The 19,189-nt window shown below is 43.2% G+C and overlaps 1 protein-coding gene across 3 annotated transcripts in view; it reads left to right on the forward strand.

Annotated features, from left to right (window-relative positions):
- Nucleotides 1-19,189, forward strand: part of EXOC4 (exocyst complex component 4) — a 724,031-nt gene that overhangs the window by 11,831 nt on the left and 693,011 nt on the right. For all 3 annotated transcript variants that reach the window (XR_006384314.1, XM_044246588.1, XM_044246587.1), the window contains exon 2: nt 14,323-14,512. Coding sequence is in view for 2 of the 3 variants with exons in the window: in XM_044246588.1 (XP_044102523.1) it covers nt 14,323-14,512 (190 nt within the window). In the remaining variant the exon portion in view is untranslated. The remainder of the gene's footprint in view (nt 1-14,322; nt 14,513-19,189) is intronic.

Raw genomic sequence — 19,189 nt, forward strand, 5'->3', positions numbered from 1 at the left:
TGTGCCCTCCATAATACCCACCACCTGGATCCCCCAACCTCCCACCCCCCACCCCTTCAAAACCCTCAGATTGTTTTTCAGAGTCCATAGTCTCTCATGGTTCACCTCCCTTTCCAATTTCCCTCAATTCCCTTCTCCTCTCCATCTCCCCTTGTCCTCCATGCTATTTGTTATGCTCCACAAATAAGTGAAACCATATGATAATTGACTCTCTCTGCTTGACTTATTTCACTCAGCATAATCTCTTCCAGTCCCGTCCATGTTGATACAAAAGTTGGGTATTCATCCTTTCTGATGGAGGCATAATACTCCATAGTGTATATGGACCACATCTTCCTTATCCATTCGTCCATTGAAGGGCATCTTGGTTCTTTGCACAGTTTGGCGACCGTGGCCATTGCTGCTATAAACATTGGGATACAGATGGCTCTTCTTTTCACTCCATCTGTATCTTTGGGGTAAATACCCAGTAGGGCAATGGCAGGGTCATAGGGAAGCTCTATTTTTAATTTCTTGAGGAATATCCACACTTCTTTAAGGAGAACCTTTTTTGACCATTTATTGTTTTAAAAAAATTTTGTTTTCCAATTTTTAAAATTTTATTTTTTTTTATTATGTTCAGTCAGCCAGCATACAGTCCGTCACTAGTTTTTGATGTAGTGTCAGTGATTCATTAATTGAGTATACAGCCCTTGCAAAAAATAAAGTGGCATATCATTCAAGAAGCATTTTTCCGTTTAAAATTTGGTGCCTGTCATTGTGCTAAATATGATGGGGGACATCATTTTATTTTTAAAATACCACTTGAGAGCTTGATAGGATTGTAGAATCTTAAAAAGGGTTCTACAATCAGAGGCAGCCTCTGTCACTACTTAGCCCAGCTGAGCCGCTCCACAGTGTAACAGGGTTACCAGATGATTCGAATGCAAGTTACAGTTTGAGTAGCCCATAGGACATAATTTAGTTGGGGAAATAAATCAATTAGCATTAACTTTTTAAAGATTTTATTTATTTATTTGACAGAGAGAGATTACAAGTAGGCAGAGAGGCAGGCAGAGAGAGAGAGGAGGAAGCAGGCTCCCCGCTGAGCAGAGAGCCCGATGCGGGACTCGATCCCAGGACCCTGAGATCACGACCTGAGCCGAAGGCAGCGGCTTAACCCACTGAGCCACCCAGGCGCCCCAGCATTAACTTTTTAAAGCTGAGATAATGGTATCCTGGCTATTTTTACAAAAAGATTCTTAATTTAAGTAACAAAACATGAATAAAGAAAAAGACTTTTTTTTTTTTTTAAAGATTTTATTTATTTATTTGACAGAGAGAGCGCACAGGTAGGCAGAGTGGCAGGCAGAGGGAGAGGGAGAAGCAGGCTCTCTGCTGACCAGAGAGCCCAATGTGGGACTTGGTACCAGGATCCTGGGATCATGACCTGAGCTGAAGGCAGCCTCTTTTTTTTTTAAAGATTTTTTTTTATTTATTTACTTGACAGACAGAGATCACAAGTAGGCAGAGAGGCAGGTAGAGAGAGAGGGGGAAACAGGCTCCCCGCTGAGCAGAGAGTCCGATGTGGGGCTCGATTCCAGGACCCTGAGATCATGACCTGAGCCGAAGGCAGAGGCTTTAACCCACTGAGCCACCCAGGTGCCCTGAAGGCAGCCTCTTAACTGACTGAGCTACCCAGGTGCCCCTAAAGAAAAAGACTTTTTTAACTCTAGAGAACGAACAGGTGGTTGCAGGAGCCCGGGTGGGCGGGGAGGCTGGGTGAAAGAGGCGATGGGGATTAAGAGTGCACTTACCATGAAGAGACCTGAGTCGTGCATAAAATTGTTGAATCACTGTATTGGACACCCGGAAACGAAGTAACACTATGTAAATTATACTGGAATTAAGACTGTTTTCTTTTAAGAGGTACATAGTGAATTATATACTGATAAAAATATCCATGTTGAATATTTCCTTCAAAATAACTAGGGGTCCAAGTTAGGGTATAGATGAAACAAGACTGGGGTGTGTTGATAATCATTGAAGCTGGGTTATTTGAGGAGTCTGTCCGGTTTTGTACGTGTTTGAAAAGTTCCATGAAAATGCACGTGTGTGTGTTTACGGACTGGGGAGATACAAGGGGATGGGAATTACAAGGGTCCGTAGATGACTAAATCTAAGAATAGCTACCTCGTCTCCATGTCTTGGCCACTCAGCTTCTGCCCTCCTCCCCAAGGCACCTGGCACACGAACATATTAAAGTCTCCTAGATGTCTGCAGTTAAGAAACTTGCTTCAATTTGTGTAATCCAGAATCTCAAGATAACCTAGTACCATGCAGTGCCTACTCTCGTCTTCTAAAATGGGATTTCTGAGGAACCGACGGGAAACTCCACGTTAGGAAGTAGCCTCCACCTTTAAAGTGACCGAATGCCGGGGTGCCTGGGTGGCTCAGTGGTTTAAGCCTCTGCCTTCAGCTCAGGTCATGATCCCAGGGTGCTGGGATCGAGCCCCACATTGGGCTCTCTGCTCAGCAGGGAGCCTGCTTCTTCCTCTGCCTCTGCCTGCCGCTCTGCCTGCTTGTGATCTCTCTCTATCAAATAAATAACCTATAAAAAAATCATTAAAAAAAAAAAGGGACCAAATGCCATACTGTGTTGTAACTGAAACGTTCCCCTGAAGATGAAGAATAAGATCACTGTGGAGAAGGCTTGGAGGAGGGTGTGGAGCTTCAGATGGAAGTGGGCAAAGAGGTAGCCTCAGTTAAGAAAGGGTAGTGGGTAGATTTAAAATGGACTCTGTCAATCCTGGACTCAGTTTATGCTGTAGTGAGGCAAAATTTTTTTTTTTTAAATTTCTTTTCAGTGTTCCAGAATTGATTGTTCATGCATCACGCCCAGTGCTCCATGCAATCCGTGCCCTCCTTAATACCCACCACCAGGCTCACCCACCCCCCACCCCCCTCCCCCTCCAAAACCCTCAGTTTGTTTCTCAGAGTCCACAGTCTCTCATGGTTCATCTCCTCCTCCCATTTCCCCCAACTCACTTCTCTCCATCTCCCCATGTAGTGAAGGTGATTTTACTTAATTTTAGATAATGGCCTTCTCTGTTGGTTACAAGACTTAGAGCTTTTGGTCCCCAGAAGTATTTTGTGTGACTGAGTTAATTGAAATATTGAAAAGCTGCATGTGTTGGGTATAGTAATTGGCCCTAAGTGCCGTCTGAAGCAAGACACCAGTGAATTTTCAATTGACTTTAAAGCAGAAATTGTTTACTGTCACTTGATATTAAGTGAATTTTTGTAGTAAATTAAGAGATGTTGCTTTTATGCATCAGGAAAGTTTTTTTCAGAGGGACTTGTCATCGTGAATCGTTATCAGTTGGGATGGAATTATCTTGTATTTTGTGGGATCTAATAAGACGTAATTAAGAAACAAGCAGTCGCAGTGTATAATTGAATATAATAAAATTGGATTAAAAAGTGTAATATAGATTCAGTTATGCTTTGAGTGAAGCCATATCTTATGTGATTATGTAGTGATACACATCTCAAACATTTAATGTTTGATTTTTTCCATGCAAACTCAGAATTATGAGAGTTTTTTTTTTTTTTGTAATTCATTGGAAGCATTTGTAGATGAATCATCATATACAAAGTGCTCTGCTTAGTAGAATAGGCTTTGCAGATTCTTCTCAACTTGTTAGTGTTTATATTCTTAGCGATTTCTTTTTCTTTTCTTTAGTTTGGATTTATACTCATACCTAGAGCTGTCTTTTTTTAAAAAAAGTATTTATTTGAGTAAGAATGGGTGCAGGTGCACATGAGCAGGAGCGGGCAGAAGGGGTGGGTGTTAGGGGGCAGACTCCTTGCTGAGCAGGGAGCCAGGACCCTGGGATCATGACCTGAGCCGAAGGTAGACGCTTAATTGACTGAGCCACACAGGTGCACTTAGACCTGTCTTTAGTTCCCCTGCTGACTGTGTTACTGTCAGGTATTTCTTAACATTGGCTAGTTCATGCTTTAAAAGAAAAAAAAATCTGACTCTCACACTTTGAAATAAGGGCTAAGGAGATCTGATAATGTAGGATAGTGTAACCTAACCAAAAAAAGCAGTTTGGTAAAGAAAATGGAAACATGTCTTCAAGAATCATGTATGCTCTCGACTTTTTGTTTCTGTGTTGGGATCAGTAACCAAAAGGAATATTCTAGAAAGCTCAATAAGCTAATAGTTTTTTTTTACTACTTGGAGTGAGGGCCTGAAACTAGTTAAACCTTGTGTATTTGAGTTTAAAAATACTGGTTTTTGCCTTTTGATAATGTGTTACAATATTTTGTAAATGAAGAGGACCCCTTGTCTGGTTATCTTTCCATTATGTGACTAAAAAGATTTATCAGAATTACCCTAATGAGAGAAGGTAGTGCTGGTTGAGGGGTTTAGGTGCCTGAGGAGTAAAAAGAGCAGGGAGTTGGGGATTTCAGGTAAGAGGCCTATTCTGAGTATTTTCCAGAAAGGGTATCACTGAGATTTGATTCCTATAGTAGATTGAGCTTTGTAGAGCTGTAGTTTCCTGATAACTGATTTTTGGATATGTGGGACCTTACTTGTAATGAGTTTTTCTGAGTTGTTTGAAGGGATTTACATTAATTGTTTTGTTAATCTTTATTATTCCTGGAGGAGAGGTCACTGGACACCAACAAGGAATGCCTTTAGTAGACAATTAAGTGTATTAACTGTTTTCAGATAGCAGGACTTACTGCTAATTGTTCTGCAGGTGTCACCAAAATTCAGGTGTATTGCATTAGGTATTTCTTATAGCAGGTTAATTAGTTTAGTTATCTGAGGCTGAATTAGGCAGTTAATTCTTGAGGATTTGTTGAGAATCTGTGTTGCTCGAAGGGGCGTGACCGATAACATCTGCCTTGAGATTTTAGCCAAGCAAAATACTACTGTGTTTCATAGGGTCAGGTATAAGGCTGCTGGAGCTGCCATAACAAAACACCACAAGCTGGGTGGCTTCAACAGAAATCTCTTTTCTCACAGTTCGGGAGGCTAGACGTCCAAGATCAAGGTGCCAGCTGGGTTGGTTTTTGGCAAGGCCTCTTGTTGGCTTGTAGATGGCCATCTTCTTGCTGTGTCCTCTCATGACCTTTCCTCTGCGAGTGTGTGGAGAAGGAGGGCTATTTTGTGTCTCTTTTCTCTGCATATAAGGTCCCCAGTTGTATCTCACTGAGGCCCCGTCCACATGACCTCCTTTAGAAACTCTAACCTCCACACAGTCACATTGAGGGTTGCTTCAATGTACATTTGGTAGTGGGAGGACAGTGTGTCTCAATTTAGTCTGTAACAGGTGGTGCTCTGGAGACGCTTATTACTTTGTTAAAATACCCTAAAATGCTTCCACAGGGATGGTCTGTCATTACCTATAGGTGATCTCGAGGCTCAGGCTAGAGCCCTGGACAGGTCGTTAATTTTTCGCAATTAGTTGGCAATCTTCCTACATGCTTTTCTGGCTTATGATATTTAACAGTCCCTACTAATCCTCTAATACCAAATACTTGTACTGTTGATGCTCTTCAAAGAACTGCTCTCTGGTCAGCTTGAACTATCAAAGGGCTTGCTGAGAGGAGGAAATTAATAAAACATGATTCGATCCATTTCATCCTCTCCTTTCCCCAAATTCCATTCTTAGATTAAAATGGATCATTGGAAAAGCTTCATGCTCGGACTGTGTTCAGAGTCACAATCTCTTGGTCTGAGTTGTGTTTTAATGTTCTGTTCTGGAAGAAACTTACAAGAATGACCACATAAAATTTATTGTTTTTAGAAGGTGGTTGAGGACCTTGTTCACTATATTGTATATTGTCATCCTTACTGTTTTAAGTGAAAGATTTCTTTTAGAATTTAGAAGTAGCTTAAAGTTTGCTTCCTCAATAGAGGAACTGGAATCCATCTTTTTGATAATGAGAATGACTTAACTGGCTACATTTCCCTTTTTGCATGGCTAGGAACCTCACGGTCACATTGAGGGCTTGTTTCCTATCAACTGTTTTTGCCTCCATGCCCTGCATACCCGAGTTCCACATTTGCATGGCATCATTTTGTCCTTTGTCTCCTTAACTAGGTTCACTTTCTCATTTTTATTACCTACATTTTGTACACATGGTCTCCAATCTTTTTTAGAAAGAGGTTGGATAGATGTAAAATGAAACTTGAAATATTGTTGAATATTTGCATTCGGTATTCATTATTAAATACTGGCTGAAAGCCGTGTTTATACACAAACAATGAATCACGGAATACTACATCAAAAACTAATGATGTGGGGCACCTGGGTGGCTCAGTTGGTTAAGCAGCTGCCTTTGGCTTGGGTCATGATTCTGGGGTCCTGGGATCGAGCCCCTCATCGGGCTCCCTACTCAGCAGAGAGCCTGCTTCTCTCTCTCCCCCTCTCCCTGCCGCTCTACTTACTTGTGCTCTCTCTCTAGCTCTCTGTCAAATAAACAAATAAAATATTAAAAAACAAACAAACAAACAAAAACTAATGATGTACTGTGTGGTGAGTAACATATAAAATTAAAGAAAAAAAGCTGTCATTCCTTTTTTTTTTTTTTTAAGTTTTTATTTATTTTTCTTATTATTTCTCTACACCCAACATGGGGTTCGAACTCACTACCCCAAGGTCAAGTGTTGTGTGCTCTTCCCATAGAGCCAGCCAGGTGCCCTGAAAGCTGTTATTTGCCTGGGTGCTAAGCCCCAGGTGGCATCAAAGAACACTTAGAGGAAAAGTCCACAGAGCTGTACCTGATCTGGCTCCCAGCTTCTTCTCTGATCCATCACTGTCCCCTCTCTTGCTTCTCTGAAGCCACACTGACTTCCTTGCCATCCTTATACCTGGAATAAGTACCCTGCCTCAGGGCTAGTGCATCTCCTGTTCTTTCTGGAATCTGTTTCCCCAGAAAGTGCCGCCTCTCTCCCCTTCATTTTCTAGAAAGCTCTATTCAAATGCCATCTTTATCTGAGAGGTTTTCTCTGGCCTCCTTGTTTTGTGCACTCCCCCTCCTCTACCCAGCCTCTGTTTCTTCCATAACCATTTCTTCCCGGCCTGCATGTGTTGTGTATTTCTCCCGTGTTACCTGCTTCTCCAGGAGGTAAGCCTCCTGAGGGGAGGAGTTGCTTTTATCCCTGGCTGCATTGCTGGCTGCTTAGCACCTGCCTGCCATGTCCTAGGTGTCTAGGAACCTTTGGCTGAACGACTAAATGAACTCAGTAGGGTTGCTGTAACTATTATTTGTCCTTTCCTAGAGATTTTTGAGCAGGCATTTCTTTCTGTGAGATAATTTAATAGCAATTGTTTCTTAAGGCAGAGAACTGCCCTCCCTGACCTCTTCAGAGCCTGCATTTGGCTACTGCTCATTATTTAGCTTTTCCCGAGCACTTCGAATGTGCCAGGCACCGTTAAGAATATAAAGAAAAGGTCTGACCTCAATTCGTGAATAAATATCTTCAGGAACTTTCGAATGGGGGAGGCTTTGGGCTAACAATATTGTGATGCACTGATGATTTATTTGGTTCCTAATAACGTGTCAGCCCACACATCAATGGCCCTTGATGTTTTACTGAGCACGTTCACACACGTTGCCCATCACAACCACTTGGTGAGGCAGGTACTCTTACTATCTTGTCTACTTGGTGAGAAAAGAGACAGACCCAGAAGCTAAGTGACTTGCTCGACAAGCCCGAAAGTGGCCAGCATCTCCTCATGGTTGACACATGATGAGAAGAGTCAGAAACAGAGGATATATTCCAAATCGGCAGTGTTTCTGCTTTGCGTTTTTTCTGCATCCACTCATTTTGTCTTTGACTGAAGGTTATTGTTTCTCTTGAGGGATGGGTCACCTTGGGGTGGCTAACCTTATCTTCATAGGTGTGCTTTCTCTTTTATTTGATCTTCCTTTTGTCTTTTTTAAGAGCAATATAGACTTTTGTGTGCCTTCCCCCTGCCTGGACTCCCATTACTCTATTAAGTCCAAAGTGAAGGCAAAATTGCTCCGTAGAAGGAGTCCATGATGGTGACTAGTTATTTTCCTTTCAGAACACTTGACCGGCTAGATTGAAATACAGAAGCTGGTGTTAAAAAAAAAGGGAAGTGACAAATTCAGTTTCAGATCTGCAGTTACTTACCTCAGGTTTAATGCTTGTGTGGAAGGCTCGCTGGGAGCTGCTGGCTGTGAATTCACTAGAACCATGTAGCATGTGTTCCTACTAGGTGCTGTGAACAGTAGCTTAATGTATGCATCGTGGGCCTTTTAGCCCATTAGGTAAATAAATTCCTTCCTGGGGACTAATTAGTCATGGTTAGAGATGTAATTCATCATGCCAAATGCCAGAGCTGTCTTTGTGCAAAATTCTTGGTGATCCAGAAATGTCTCTGTGTCTGGCTTAACTAGAATTTAGTGTATGCTTTTAATGTTCCTCCGTGAACTTGGCAATAGTTTGTATATCTTAATGGTTGCGAGATAGGACTGGAGAAGAAAATCTAAGTGATTCAGTAACATGAAAGCATCTTGGGGTGGCAACTTCAGATCGTTTCTCCCGTTCTCATGTCCTTAAGTTCATGCTTCTTGTCCAGACTCAAGACTCTGGGAGCACTTAGCAGGTTTTTTAGTATTGTCTACATCTCTGCCCAGCTCCTCTTCTCTTCACATGTGAGCTGTAGCTTGATCAGGAGTCGAAGGCACAAGGAGTAGGAGTTCAAAACGGGCATACTGGAAAAGGCATGGGCTGTGAAGTTAGGTATACTTCGTGTCAAGTCCAGTTCCCATCTTAGCTGTGCATGTGGGTGAAAGTTACCTTCCCTCTCTGTTCCTCTGATTTCATCTCACCAATCCTTTCTGAGGATTATCTTAGCTATGTGTGCAAAATAACCACTGCATTCCCTGGCACATTATGGCCACTACCTAATATCTTTTGCTTCACTTTTCTCTTCCCTTTCTCAAATGTAGGACACAAAGTTTGAAAATTTCCCAAGTACATGAGTGAGAGCTGGCTCGTAAGCACTCACTGTCCGGTGGGATCTTGGATAATTTTTGGTGTTGGCATTTACCAAAATGTAGTTTTAGGCCTGATTATTTAAAATACGGTGCCTGTATTATAGGATATAAAAACCTCTTCCTGTTTGGACTGGTCAGGCCATATTAGGAGTGTGTCATATTCACTGGTACTACACAGGATGGGGAAGCTTTTAACATCAGACGGCTCAGGTTTGAGGCCCGGCTCTGCTACTTAAAAGTTCTGTGCCTCTAATACACAACTCCATTTCCTATCTGTAATAAGGTGGGGAGGGGGGCTGGTAATGGTACATACCTCTAGGGTTGTCAGGAGTAAGTGAATTATTATGCCTAAATCCACTCAGATGAATGTCGGGCATATAGTAAGTTCTATGTGAGCAGTAGCTGTTTTGGAAGGGAAATCTACAAGGATGGTGGGGCGCTTGGGAGCCATGTTGTGGGAGAAATCGTTGAAGCAGTTAGAGATGTTTAATCTGAGTAAGAAGTACAGAGAGCCTTTTACCACTTAAAGAGAAATTGTATGGAAGAGGGAATAGACTTATGTAACCGAAAAAAGGTGGAACTTGGATCAATGGGTAGAAATTATAAAGAGGCTGATTTTATTTTAATGAAAGGTGAGCTGTTGTAATAAGGAGAGCTTTTCAAAACTGCAATGAATGGCTTTGCGAACTAGTGAGTTTTCCACCTCACAGAGGCTTATTAGAAGGCTGGGGAGAGAGTTCCTGACCTGGCTGGCGAGGTGAACTCAGATGACAGGTGTTCTCTCCTACCCTGCTCTCAGTTGAGGTGAAGTGACTGGCTTAAAGTAAAATAATTCCGCATTGAAATTTGCTGCGTTTTGGTAGCAGACATGAATACTTTTGCCCTAGACTTCTGGTCTGCTTTTATGCTGTATCATTCATTTATGGTGCAAATATTTATTGTGGGAGACATGGCGCTTCTGGTCTCATTTTGCAGAAAACAAAACAGGCGTTGGGGATATCATCTACTATCACCTGACATCACCCAGTCTCCGAAGGAACCCAGGGAACTATGGTCCATTATTGCTGGGAGCCCATTCTCCTTGGGCGTGCTCTTTCTGAAGTTCTTCTGAGCAAAGCACTGAGAGCCCTTTGTTTTAGACAGTCTCACCAAGGTTGTATATTTGGATGTTTGGAAGAGAGAGATCATCTCTCCCTGTATAAGAGCAGGCAGGCAGGTCAGGTGTATTGTCCAGTATAAAAGATGGACTTTTCCCACATTCAGGTTCCTCTCTAGTCACTCACAGTGTGTCTGGGCATAAAGTTGGGTCCAGTTGCCTAACCCTCGTGGGACTTGGGGCAGGGGTGGGGACTACTGCAGATATGCCAGTGCCCCGGCTGCCTGCTGTGCTGTAACAGAGTCCTTTGTTTCTGACCCACGAGTTTTGTGTCTTCTGGCAGCATCCATGAGACTCTGGCAGGCTAACTTGTTAGCTTGTGAGTGGGATAAAAATGTCAGACTCTCTACAATTCTTGATGTCAGGGAGGAGTAAGGTGAGTCAGAGAGGTTAAATCTCATGCCTAGCGCCAAATGACCTAGCGTTTTGGGGGTGATAGAATTTGAATCTTTGTCTCCAAAGAATGTCCTTTGCATGACGTTGTGGAACACAGCTATCGCCCTTGCTGTCCTGACTGCTACTACTGTTGCAGTGAGAACCAGCAGTAGCCACCGCCATTCACTGAGTGCTGATGATTTCCCAGGCTTTGTTGGATCTCCTCTAATTCTCACCAGTGGCCCTATAAGGAAGATATTCTTATTCTCTGCACTTTGTAGATGAGCAAAGTGAGATGGGGGTGCCTGGGTGGCTCAGGCGGTTAAGTGTCTGCCTTTGGCCCAGGTCATGATCTCAGGGCCATGGGATCGAGCCCTGTATCAGGCTCCCTGCCCATCGGGGAGTCTGCTTCTCCCTCTCTCTGCTTGTGCTTTCTCTCTCTGTCTCTCTCAAATAAATAAAGAAAATCTTTTTCAAAAATGAGATTTCGCTTATTTGTGGAGCATAAGAAATAACACGGAGGACATGGGGAGATGGAGAGGAGAAGGAAGTTGGGGGAGATTGGAAGGGGAGATGAACCGTGAGAGACTGTGGACTCTGAAAAACAATCTGAGGGTTTTGGAGGGGCGGGGGTGGGAGCTTGGGTGAGCCTAGTGGTGGGTATTAAGGAGGGCATGTGTTGCATGGAGCACTGGGTGTGGTGCATAAACAATGAATTCTGGAACACTGAAAAGGAATTTAAAAAATTAAAAAAAAAATGAGATGCCATGACCAAGGTCATACAGGTACTAAGTGGTGGAGCCAGAATTCAAATTGTAGAGGGAGGATGAAAGCAGGACTACTCCTAAGGGTCGTCAGGAGGGTTCAGTGTACAGTCTGTACAGTGTGCAGCCCTGGGGGTTTCTGGAAGCTGTGGTAAGCCTCTCCAAATATTTGTGGCTATTATTGTAATTAGTAACCTTGTTGCCTTCCTTTTCTCTAATTAAAAAAAAAACCTTCAGTGGTTTTGTTCTCTATTTCCAACTAAAGGCAAACTGTCATTCAGCCCAGTTTCCATTAAGAGGATGAAATTAAAGGGGCAAAAACCTGGCATAGGCTCTTTCCTTATACAAATATTTTCTCTAAAAATGAAAACAGGAGCTAAAACCCCCTATGGACCCAATTTACTTTCTAATCTTCATTTTAGTAACCCTTTCTATTTCATAAATAACTCCTAATGCGGTGGTAATGTGTTACAGTGACAGCTGATGCCCGAGAAGGTGTCCTCTCTGGGCCTGACATTTTCTTTAATGGTAATTCTCCTAGTTAATGTAAACAACGTGAAATGTTTGGCATGTTTCCTTGCACAAATGGTGGTGGAGAGGAAATCAAAGCATTGTAAAGATGGCAAACTGATCTGGTGTAGCTCTGACAAATCCGTGTCTGTTTGCTATTAGAAGGGGAAATCGGAGGTAAATACCTAGGAACTCTTCCCCTGGGGACAGCTGATAAATCGAAGGTATTTTCTGATTGTGCTTTACTTTAGATTACCAGCCTGGAAGGTTTCAGATTTAAAGAGCAAAGTTATGTATCACAGAAACAATAGAAAGGCACGCTTAGCTCTCTGTACCCAAATATTGCAAGTGATATTGGTAGCTCCATCTTTGAAACCATATTCCTCCAAGGTTGTCCACTCTGATATATTTTATTAGCCGGATACTTGTGCAGTATTTTTTACCTGAAAGTTATCTTGGAGGTAGGTAGTCTGATAGGATCACCAGTTGACAGAGGGGGACACAGGATCTGGTCTGGTAAAGGCCTTCCTTCAAGTCTTGGTGTTCCTAGTGTGTTGCTTTCCGGAGTGCACCGCACAACACTTAGAGGCTTTGCATTTTCCTCCATTATATTTCTTGTCCTGCCCACTCCCCCTTCCCCACCATTTCCTGCTAGAACTGGTCTCTTGGCATCCCTAACACATTTATGAAATTCTTTTTAGAGATTAGATTGATGTCGAAGACTGGTCAGCGGAATCTCCCTCTAAATTGAGAAGGAAGTTTTATATATGATGTGGCTCATGAATTAAGATCTCTTGCTCTCAATGACAGTTGGGGGAAAAACGGTTCTACAGTATTTTGCTTGTGAATATCTGGAAATAGATGTGTGATTGATTCACAGATAGACCATCTCTGAAAGCAGCTCTAATGATGGACTTATAATTGATTGCATCCGTCATCGAAAGCCTAAACTACCCCTTCCCTAAATTAAAGATAAATGAAATAAGCGATGCTGAATGTATATAAGCTGACAAATCTGAGGGAATTTAATGAAACTCTAAATTACTGCAGCCAACAGATAAGAGAAAAAGGTTTCTTTATTACTGATTAGAACACACACACAAAAAAAAAGAAAGAAAAAGTCCAAAAAAAGATAATAAAACAAAGATCTGTGGCCCATGTATCAAACTAAGTTATTGAAAGACTTTTAATAAGTATCTCGTTCCCTGGTTATTGTTGACTCATATCAGTCTTGTTAGTGCTGTGATGAATAGTAAAAGTCAGGATTTTCTTGTAGTATAGCTTCTGTTATTGCTGCTGTAACGTATTTTAGAATTGATGTGACCTTATTTTCAGGCCGCTGGGGGCTCTGTACCAAATTTAGTTCATTTAAATGAGCTATTTGGAATGCTCCGTTCCTCAGTGTGTAAGTAATTTCATCAGTTAGTACACTTTTAGCTTTATATGAAAGACCAACTGACGGTGACTTAAACTAATGGGTATCTGTTATCTCCCCTAACGAGAAGTCCCGAAGGAAAGCAGCAGAAGGTGTTGGCTGCTTTGGGGGTTCAATGGTATCAGTGTAGCCATTTGGCTTTTCTCTTGACTTTCCTTCCATGGTTGTAAGGTGGGTGAAATATTTGAGTATCTTAGCTTTGTTTAATAATATCCAATGTCGGGGCGCCTGGGTGGCTCCAGTGGGTTAAAGCCTCTGCCTTCGGCTCAGGTCACGATCCCAGGGTCCTGGGATTGAGTCCTGCGTCGGGCTCTCTGCTCTGCGGGGAGCCTGCTTCCTCCTCTCTCTCTCTCTGCCTGCCTCTCTGCCTACTTGTGATCTCTGTCAAATAAATAAAATCTTTAAAAAATAAATAATATCCAGTGTCCAGAAAAAAAAAAATCGAGCTTCTGATTAATCTTGCAAGAAAACTGTACCTGGAAGTCTTCAGGTCTCCTTGGTCAGTCTTGTCACTGAGATGGTGAATGGAATTCCTGGGATTCAGACAAGCAAATCAGAACCTGCCCCGACTCTCGCAGAGTTCCTGCTGCCCATCATCTAATTAAGATTCGTGTGCCGGGGCACCTGGGTGGCTCAGTGGGTTAAGCCGCTGCCTTCGGCTCAGGTCATGATCTCAGGGTCCTGGGATCGAGTCCCACATCGGGCTCTCTGCTCAGCGGGGAGCCTGCTTCCCTCTCTCTCTCTGCCTGCCTCTCCATCTACTTGTGATTTCTCTCTGTTAAATAAATACATAAAATCTTAAAAAAAAAAAAAAAGATTCGTGTGCCAAGGCAAGAGTGGAGGAAAAGGCTGCTCGGACAGGCAACCGCCAAATCCACTCAGATGGGCTCCCGAAATGTACTAGGAAGGCGGCGTCCGTGTTTTCTGTTAGTAACTTGTTTCATTTCCTACCCCCTTCGGGAGGGGAATGTGCTCGTGTGTTAACTCCTCTCTCTTCCTTTTTTGCTTTTAAATTTGATTGAGCTTGATACAGCCTCTGTCTTCACCAGGACTCTGTCGACCAGTGATGATGTGGAAGACCGAGAGAATGAGAAGGGGCGCCTCGAGGAGGCCTATGAGAAGTGTGACCGGGACCTGGACGAGTTGATTGTGCAGCACTACACGGAGCTGACCACAGCCATCCGCACGTACCAGAGCATCACGGAGCGCATCACCAACTCCCGGAACAAGATTAAGCAGGTGGGCCTCCTTGTCCCCTTGGGATTGTTGCCCTCCCGTTAGGCCAGGGGTCGTAGTGTGTGGAGGCGCCGAGATAGCGGTGACCGGCCTGAGGAGGGACTCATGATGACAGTTTCTGGGAGTTTTGCCGTGTCTGGAAAGCCTGGCTGAAGGGGAGCACTGAGGGCGTCCTAGAACCTCCCCCCGCTGTGTCTTATCCTTGGCTTCTGCCGCTGTTTCTCGTCGCGCTGTAAAAGGACAAGGGGAAGGTGGCCTCCGCGTGAGGACATGAAAGGGGAGCTATTTGAAGACCCAGGGCCTCTTACTATTAGAGGCCCCCATTTCTGTGTATCCCGTGTATTTAATAAGCTCCTGTCACACATTGGGTGCGTGTATTGCTGTAGCCTTTGAAACACTTTTTAAATCTGGGCTTTGAGTGTGTCCCCTCATTTGAAGTTGGTTGTGACTTCTGTGCACTGATGAGACGTTCCGGATATGATTGTGACAAGGAACCCCGACTTATGAATTACGGAGACCTGTATTTATGAATACTGAAATTCTTGAATACCCCTCCTTAGTGGTGACAAGCATGCAGTAACTTCTGTTTTGTCATTTTTCTCTATTTTGCAGCAATTTCTTGTTCGTTCTTTGTTTCCTCCTCTCTCTCTTTCTACTTCTTGCCCCTTTCTCTTTCTGCCTTTGGTCGTGGGATCTTAAAAAGCTCTGGTTCCTGCCTGCCATGTTGTTACTGCCTGAAGGACAAAGTGGGTTCCTCAGGGGTATTTTTGTATATGGCCAAGGGATGAACCGACCGTCGGTGACCATCGTATCATAGTCCTGGGGTCTCTGGCTGTGTGTTTGGAGGATCACTCCTTAAATTGTTTCTAGTAGCAGTCTCCTAACGGTAACTGCTGTCACTTAGCACTGCTTCCTTGCCACGCTTGACCGTTCCTCGCTCACCAGATTCAGGATTTGAACGCTGGTCTCCCTAACTCTTAAGCTCCTTGCTGCTGGTTTTCAGACCTCTTTTAGGCAGTAACCGCGCTTCTTAAAATGAGCTGTCTCGTGGAACCCCGACATCCTAGCTGCCTCTTGTGTGGTGTTGGGGTGTGAGATGCAGAGCCTCATGCTTGTCCTCCTCCATACTCTGCAGCTGCCCCTGCAGCACTTCTGTGCCTGCGGGGCTGCACAGACCATTTGAAATGAGCCGCCAGTGCTGCTGATTGGTTCCGAATTCGCTGGACTGTCCCTGCCCAGTAACAGCTGTGTGTATCGCTTTCCCACATGTTCTCTTGTCTGTCTTCTAGACCTTACCTGAAGGTTTTCCAAGCACTTTCTTAAATTATTTTTAGAAAAACACTGACACTTGAGTTTCAGCCTCTAAGAGGACCATTTTGAGAATCAGCAAGCTCTTAACCTTTTCTGAAGCAATTTGATGACCTCTTTACATTGTAAAATTAACTGGGCATTTTCAAAAGGGGTACTATAATTCTTTGCCTTTACAAATGGTGGGTTCATCCTGTGGATTTATCTGTGAAACTAGGCAAAGCTATAGATCAGTTTAAAGTCAACGGTAGTCCATTTTGACCCAGTATACTGAGCTCAAGAGGAGTCCGAAAATGGATGTCTAGTGCTGCTGACCTGGCTTTGCCCTGGGTAATCACAGTAAGGGTGAAGGTTTGGTATTTCTGTTTTCTGATTAGTCTGCTTGGCTGAATGGACTTTGTCCTCATGTCAAGGGAAACCTGCGTTGTTTTCTTCCTTGACTCCCTGTCACTTGGAGTTGATAGCCTCTTTGCCCAGAGAGTTTTGGCTCATATTGAGAAAGAGTCTCCTCTTGATTATTTCACATTTGTTTTAGCAGCCACAGCCTGTTCGCCATCCTCATTTTTTTTTTTTTGAAGATTTTATTTATTTATTTGACAGACAGAGATCACAAGTAGGCAGAGAGGCAGGCAGAGAGAGAGAGGAGGAAGCAGGCTCCCCGCTGAGCAGAGAGCCCGATGCGGGACTCGATCCCGGGACCCCGAGATCATGACCTGAGCCGAAGGCAGCGGCTTAACCCACTGAGCCACCCAGGCACCCCAAGATTTTATTTATTTATTTATTTGACAGAGAGAGATCACAAGTAGGCAGAGAGGCAGGCAGAGAGAGAGAGAGGAGGAAGCAGGCTCCCCGCTGAGCAGAGAGCCCGATGCGGGACTCGATTCCAGGATCCTGAGATCATGACCTGAGCCGAAGGCAGCGGCTTAACCCACTGAGCCACCCAGGCGCCCTGCAATAAACTTTTGAACACAAGAATGACATGATACAATTTATAAATTTTAAAATTTATATTTAAATTTAAAATTACTGTACCTGACACACCGAGTAGATTTCATTGGGGACCACGGCAGGTGAAGATGTTCATATTCATGCTTTTAGAGCTCGAGAACATAGAACTGTTGACATTTCCCTGGTAATAGTTTCATCTATGGATGTATATTAGTAGAATCTAAGTCTTTGAGGATAATGAGATGATAGAGTTGACTCTTTTCCTAGAGAGTCAAGTCTACTGGGAATTTTTTTTCTAGATTAAAAAAATACATGTAAATAAAAGAGCATGTATGACTGATCAGTTCAAGTAATGTGGATAATCAGAATCCTTAGGCTATCCTATTACTGTTGAATACGTATTGATACCCGTCAGAATGACATGTTACTGCACTAGAAAACCTAGAATCCATGGGTTCTGCCGGTCTCCTAATAATGACAGTTACAGCAACAGCATCAAAATAGATGGATATGAATGGGTACAAGCTGGGGACTTGGGTGGCACAGGTGATACTTGCTGGTCTTTGAATGGGAATGTTTGCTCTGTGCTGTGGGGCGTGGATGAGAGGACATCAGATTTCTTTAAAGACACTAAGTATCTGTCTCACGTTCATCCCAGGAGCTGGTGAAGGGAAAATGGACTTGTCTCTACGGTGAATCTGCACACTTTACATTTCACCTCAGTTTCAGCTGCCCCAAGTTGGTACTAGATCAAGCTCTTAACTCATTTCTCTTGCTTGTAGTTAGAAGTAACTGTATGTGATCATTCAAACAGAGTTGTTGAAGGTTTAATCATTGAGTAGTGCCACATTCATTACTTAACAATTAAAATAAGTTTGTGGCTTTTTTTTTTTTAATAAAGATTTTGTTTATTTATTTGACAGAGATCACAAGTAGGCAGAGAGGCAGGCAGGGGGTGGGGTGGGGGAGGAAGCAGGCTCCCCACTGAGCAGAGAGCCCAATGCGGGTCTCCATCCCAGGACCCTGGGATTGTGACCTGAGCTGAAGGCAGAGGCTTTAACCCACTAGCCACCCAGGCGCCCCAAGTTTGTGGCTTTTATATGAAAGTATACCTTGAGGGGTGCCTGGGTGGCTCAGTGGGTTAAAGCCTCTGCCTTCGGCTCAGGTCACGATCCCAGGGTCCTGGGATCGAGTCCTGCGTCGGGCTCTCTGCTCAGCGGGGAGCCTGCTTCCGCCTCTCTTTCTGCCTGCTGCTCTGCCTACTTGTGATCTTTGTCTGTCAAATAAATAAATAAAATCCTAAAAAAAAAAAAAAAAGAAAGTATACCTTAATACAAGAAAATGTCACAGTAGAGCAACATGGATGTAGCAGGAAATTATTTACAGCCCAAAGGTAAGAGGAGAAAATTCTGGCTGCTTCTTGGAGAAAGGGAGAAAAGCCTAGAAAGGGACATGCTCGACAGTGGGCAATAAAGAGAAAGCATAATTTAAAATCTAGGCAGTAGAGTATGTGAAGGCGTTCACAAGAATTATGAGGTCGTGTTTCCATAAGTTTGTGTATCTGTATTTGTGTACTATGTCCGGACTCTGCGTTTCAAAGTATTATTCTTGGAAAGGGTTCAGTGGAGCCTCTCAGAGAATTTAAGACCATAGCATGGCAGCTAAACAAAACAAAACAGAACAAAAAAAACCTGAAGGGAACATTAGCATGGGAATAAAAGTTTGAGGGTAATTTAAAAGTGATCGGTAGTTCTAAAGGGCTTTAGAACAGAACAGTGAGTAGTGTTTCTGCATGTCATTCCTTCCAGATACTTTGTATAAGACTATGGAAAAAAAGGGGTTGGACACATGCCAGGAGAATACCTGTGAACACGTTTATATGTAGATTTATTTTTAGCTACAGAAGAGAAAACAAATTTTGTACTCTCAGAATTAAGAATAATGTTGACTGTTACATTAATTTTCAGTTAACATCCCTTGCTTATGGGGAACTTTGTAGACTGTTTCTAGTCTGTAGTTGCAGTGGGGGGCTTGCATATTCGTTATGCTTTATTACAGATACTATGCGCACCCAAAGGCATCCCCCTCCCCCCACCCCAGTTATCCTTGAACAAAATCAGAAAATCGTTGAATCTCATGATGCAAGGCCTGTATCCATCAGTGTCTCTTATATCTGTCTCTGTTTCTATCTCACAAATGCGACCAGGTTGTTACTTGGAGGCCCTGGGCAGTTTTCCTCTCTTTTATCTTCCCCAGAACAAGGTTGCAGATAGTTCTGTTTCTCTGCTTTCTGTATCATCTCACATACCCATTCACAATAACCTCTTGGTTATCTTCTCTTTTTCTAATAGGCTCTAATTAGAGGGGCCGGAGGATCTTGTATATTGAAACTGAAATTCTTGCTGGGGCCACACAGGTGATTAA

The sequence above is a fragment of the Neovison vison genome, chromosome 4 (assembly GCF_020171115.1).
Source record: "Neovison vison isolate M4711 chromosome 4, ASM_NN_V1, whole genome shotgun sequence".
NCBI lineage: Eukaryota > Metazoa > Chordata > Mammalia > Carnivora > Mustelidae > Neogale > Neogale vison.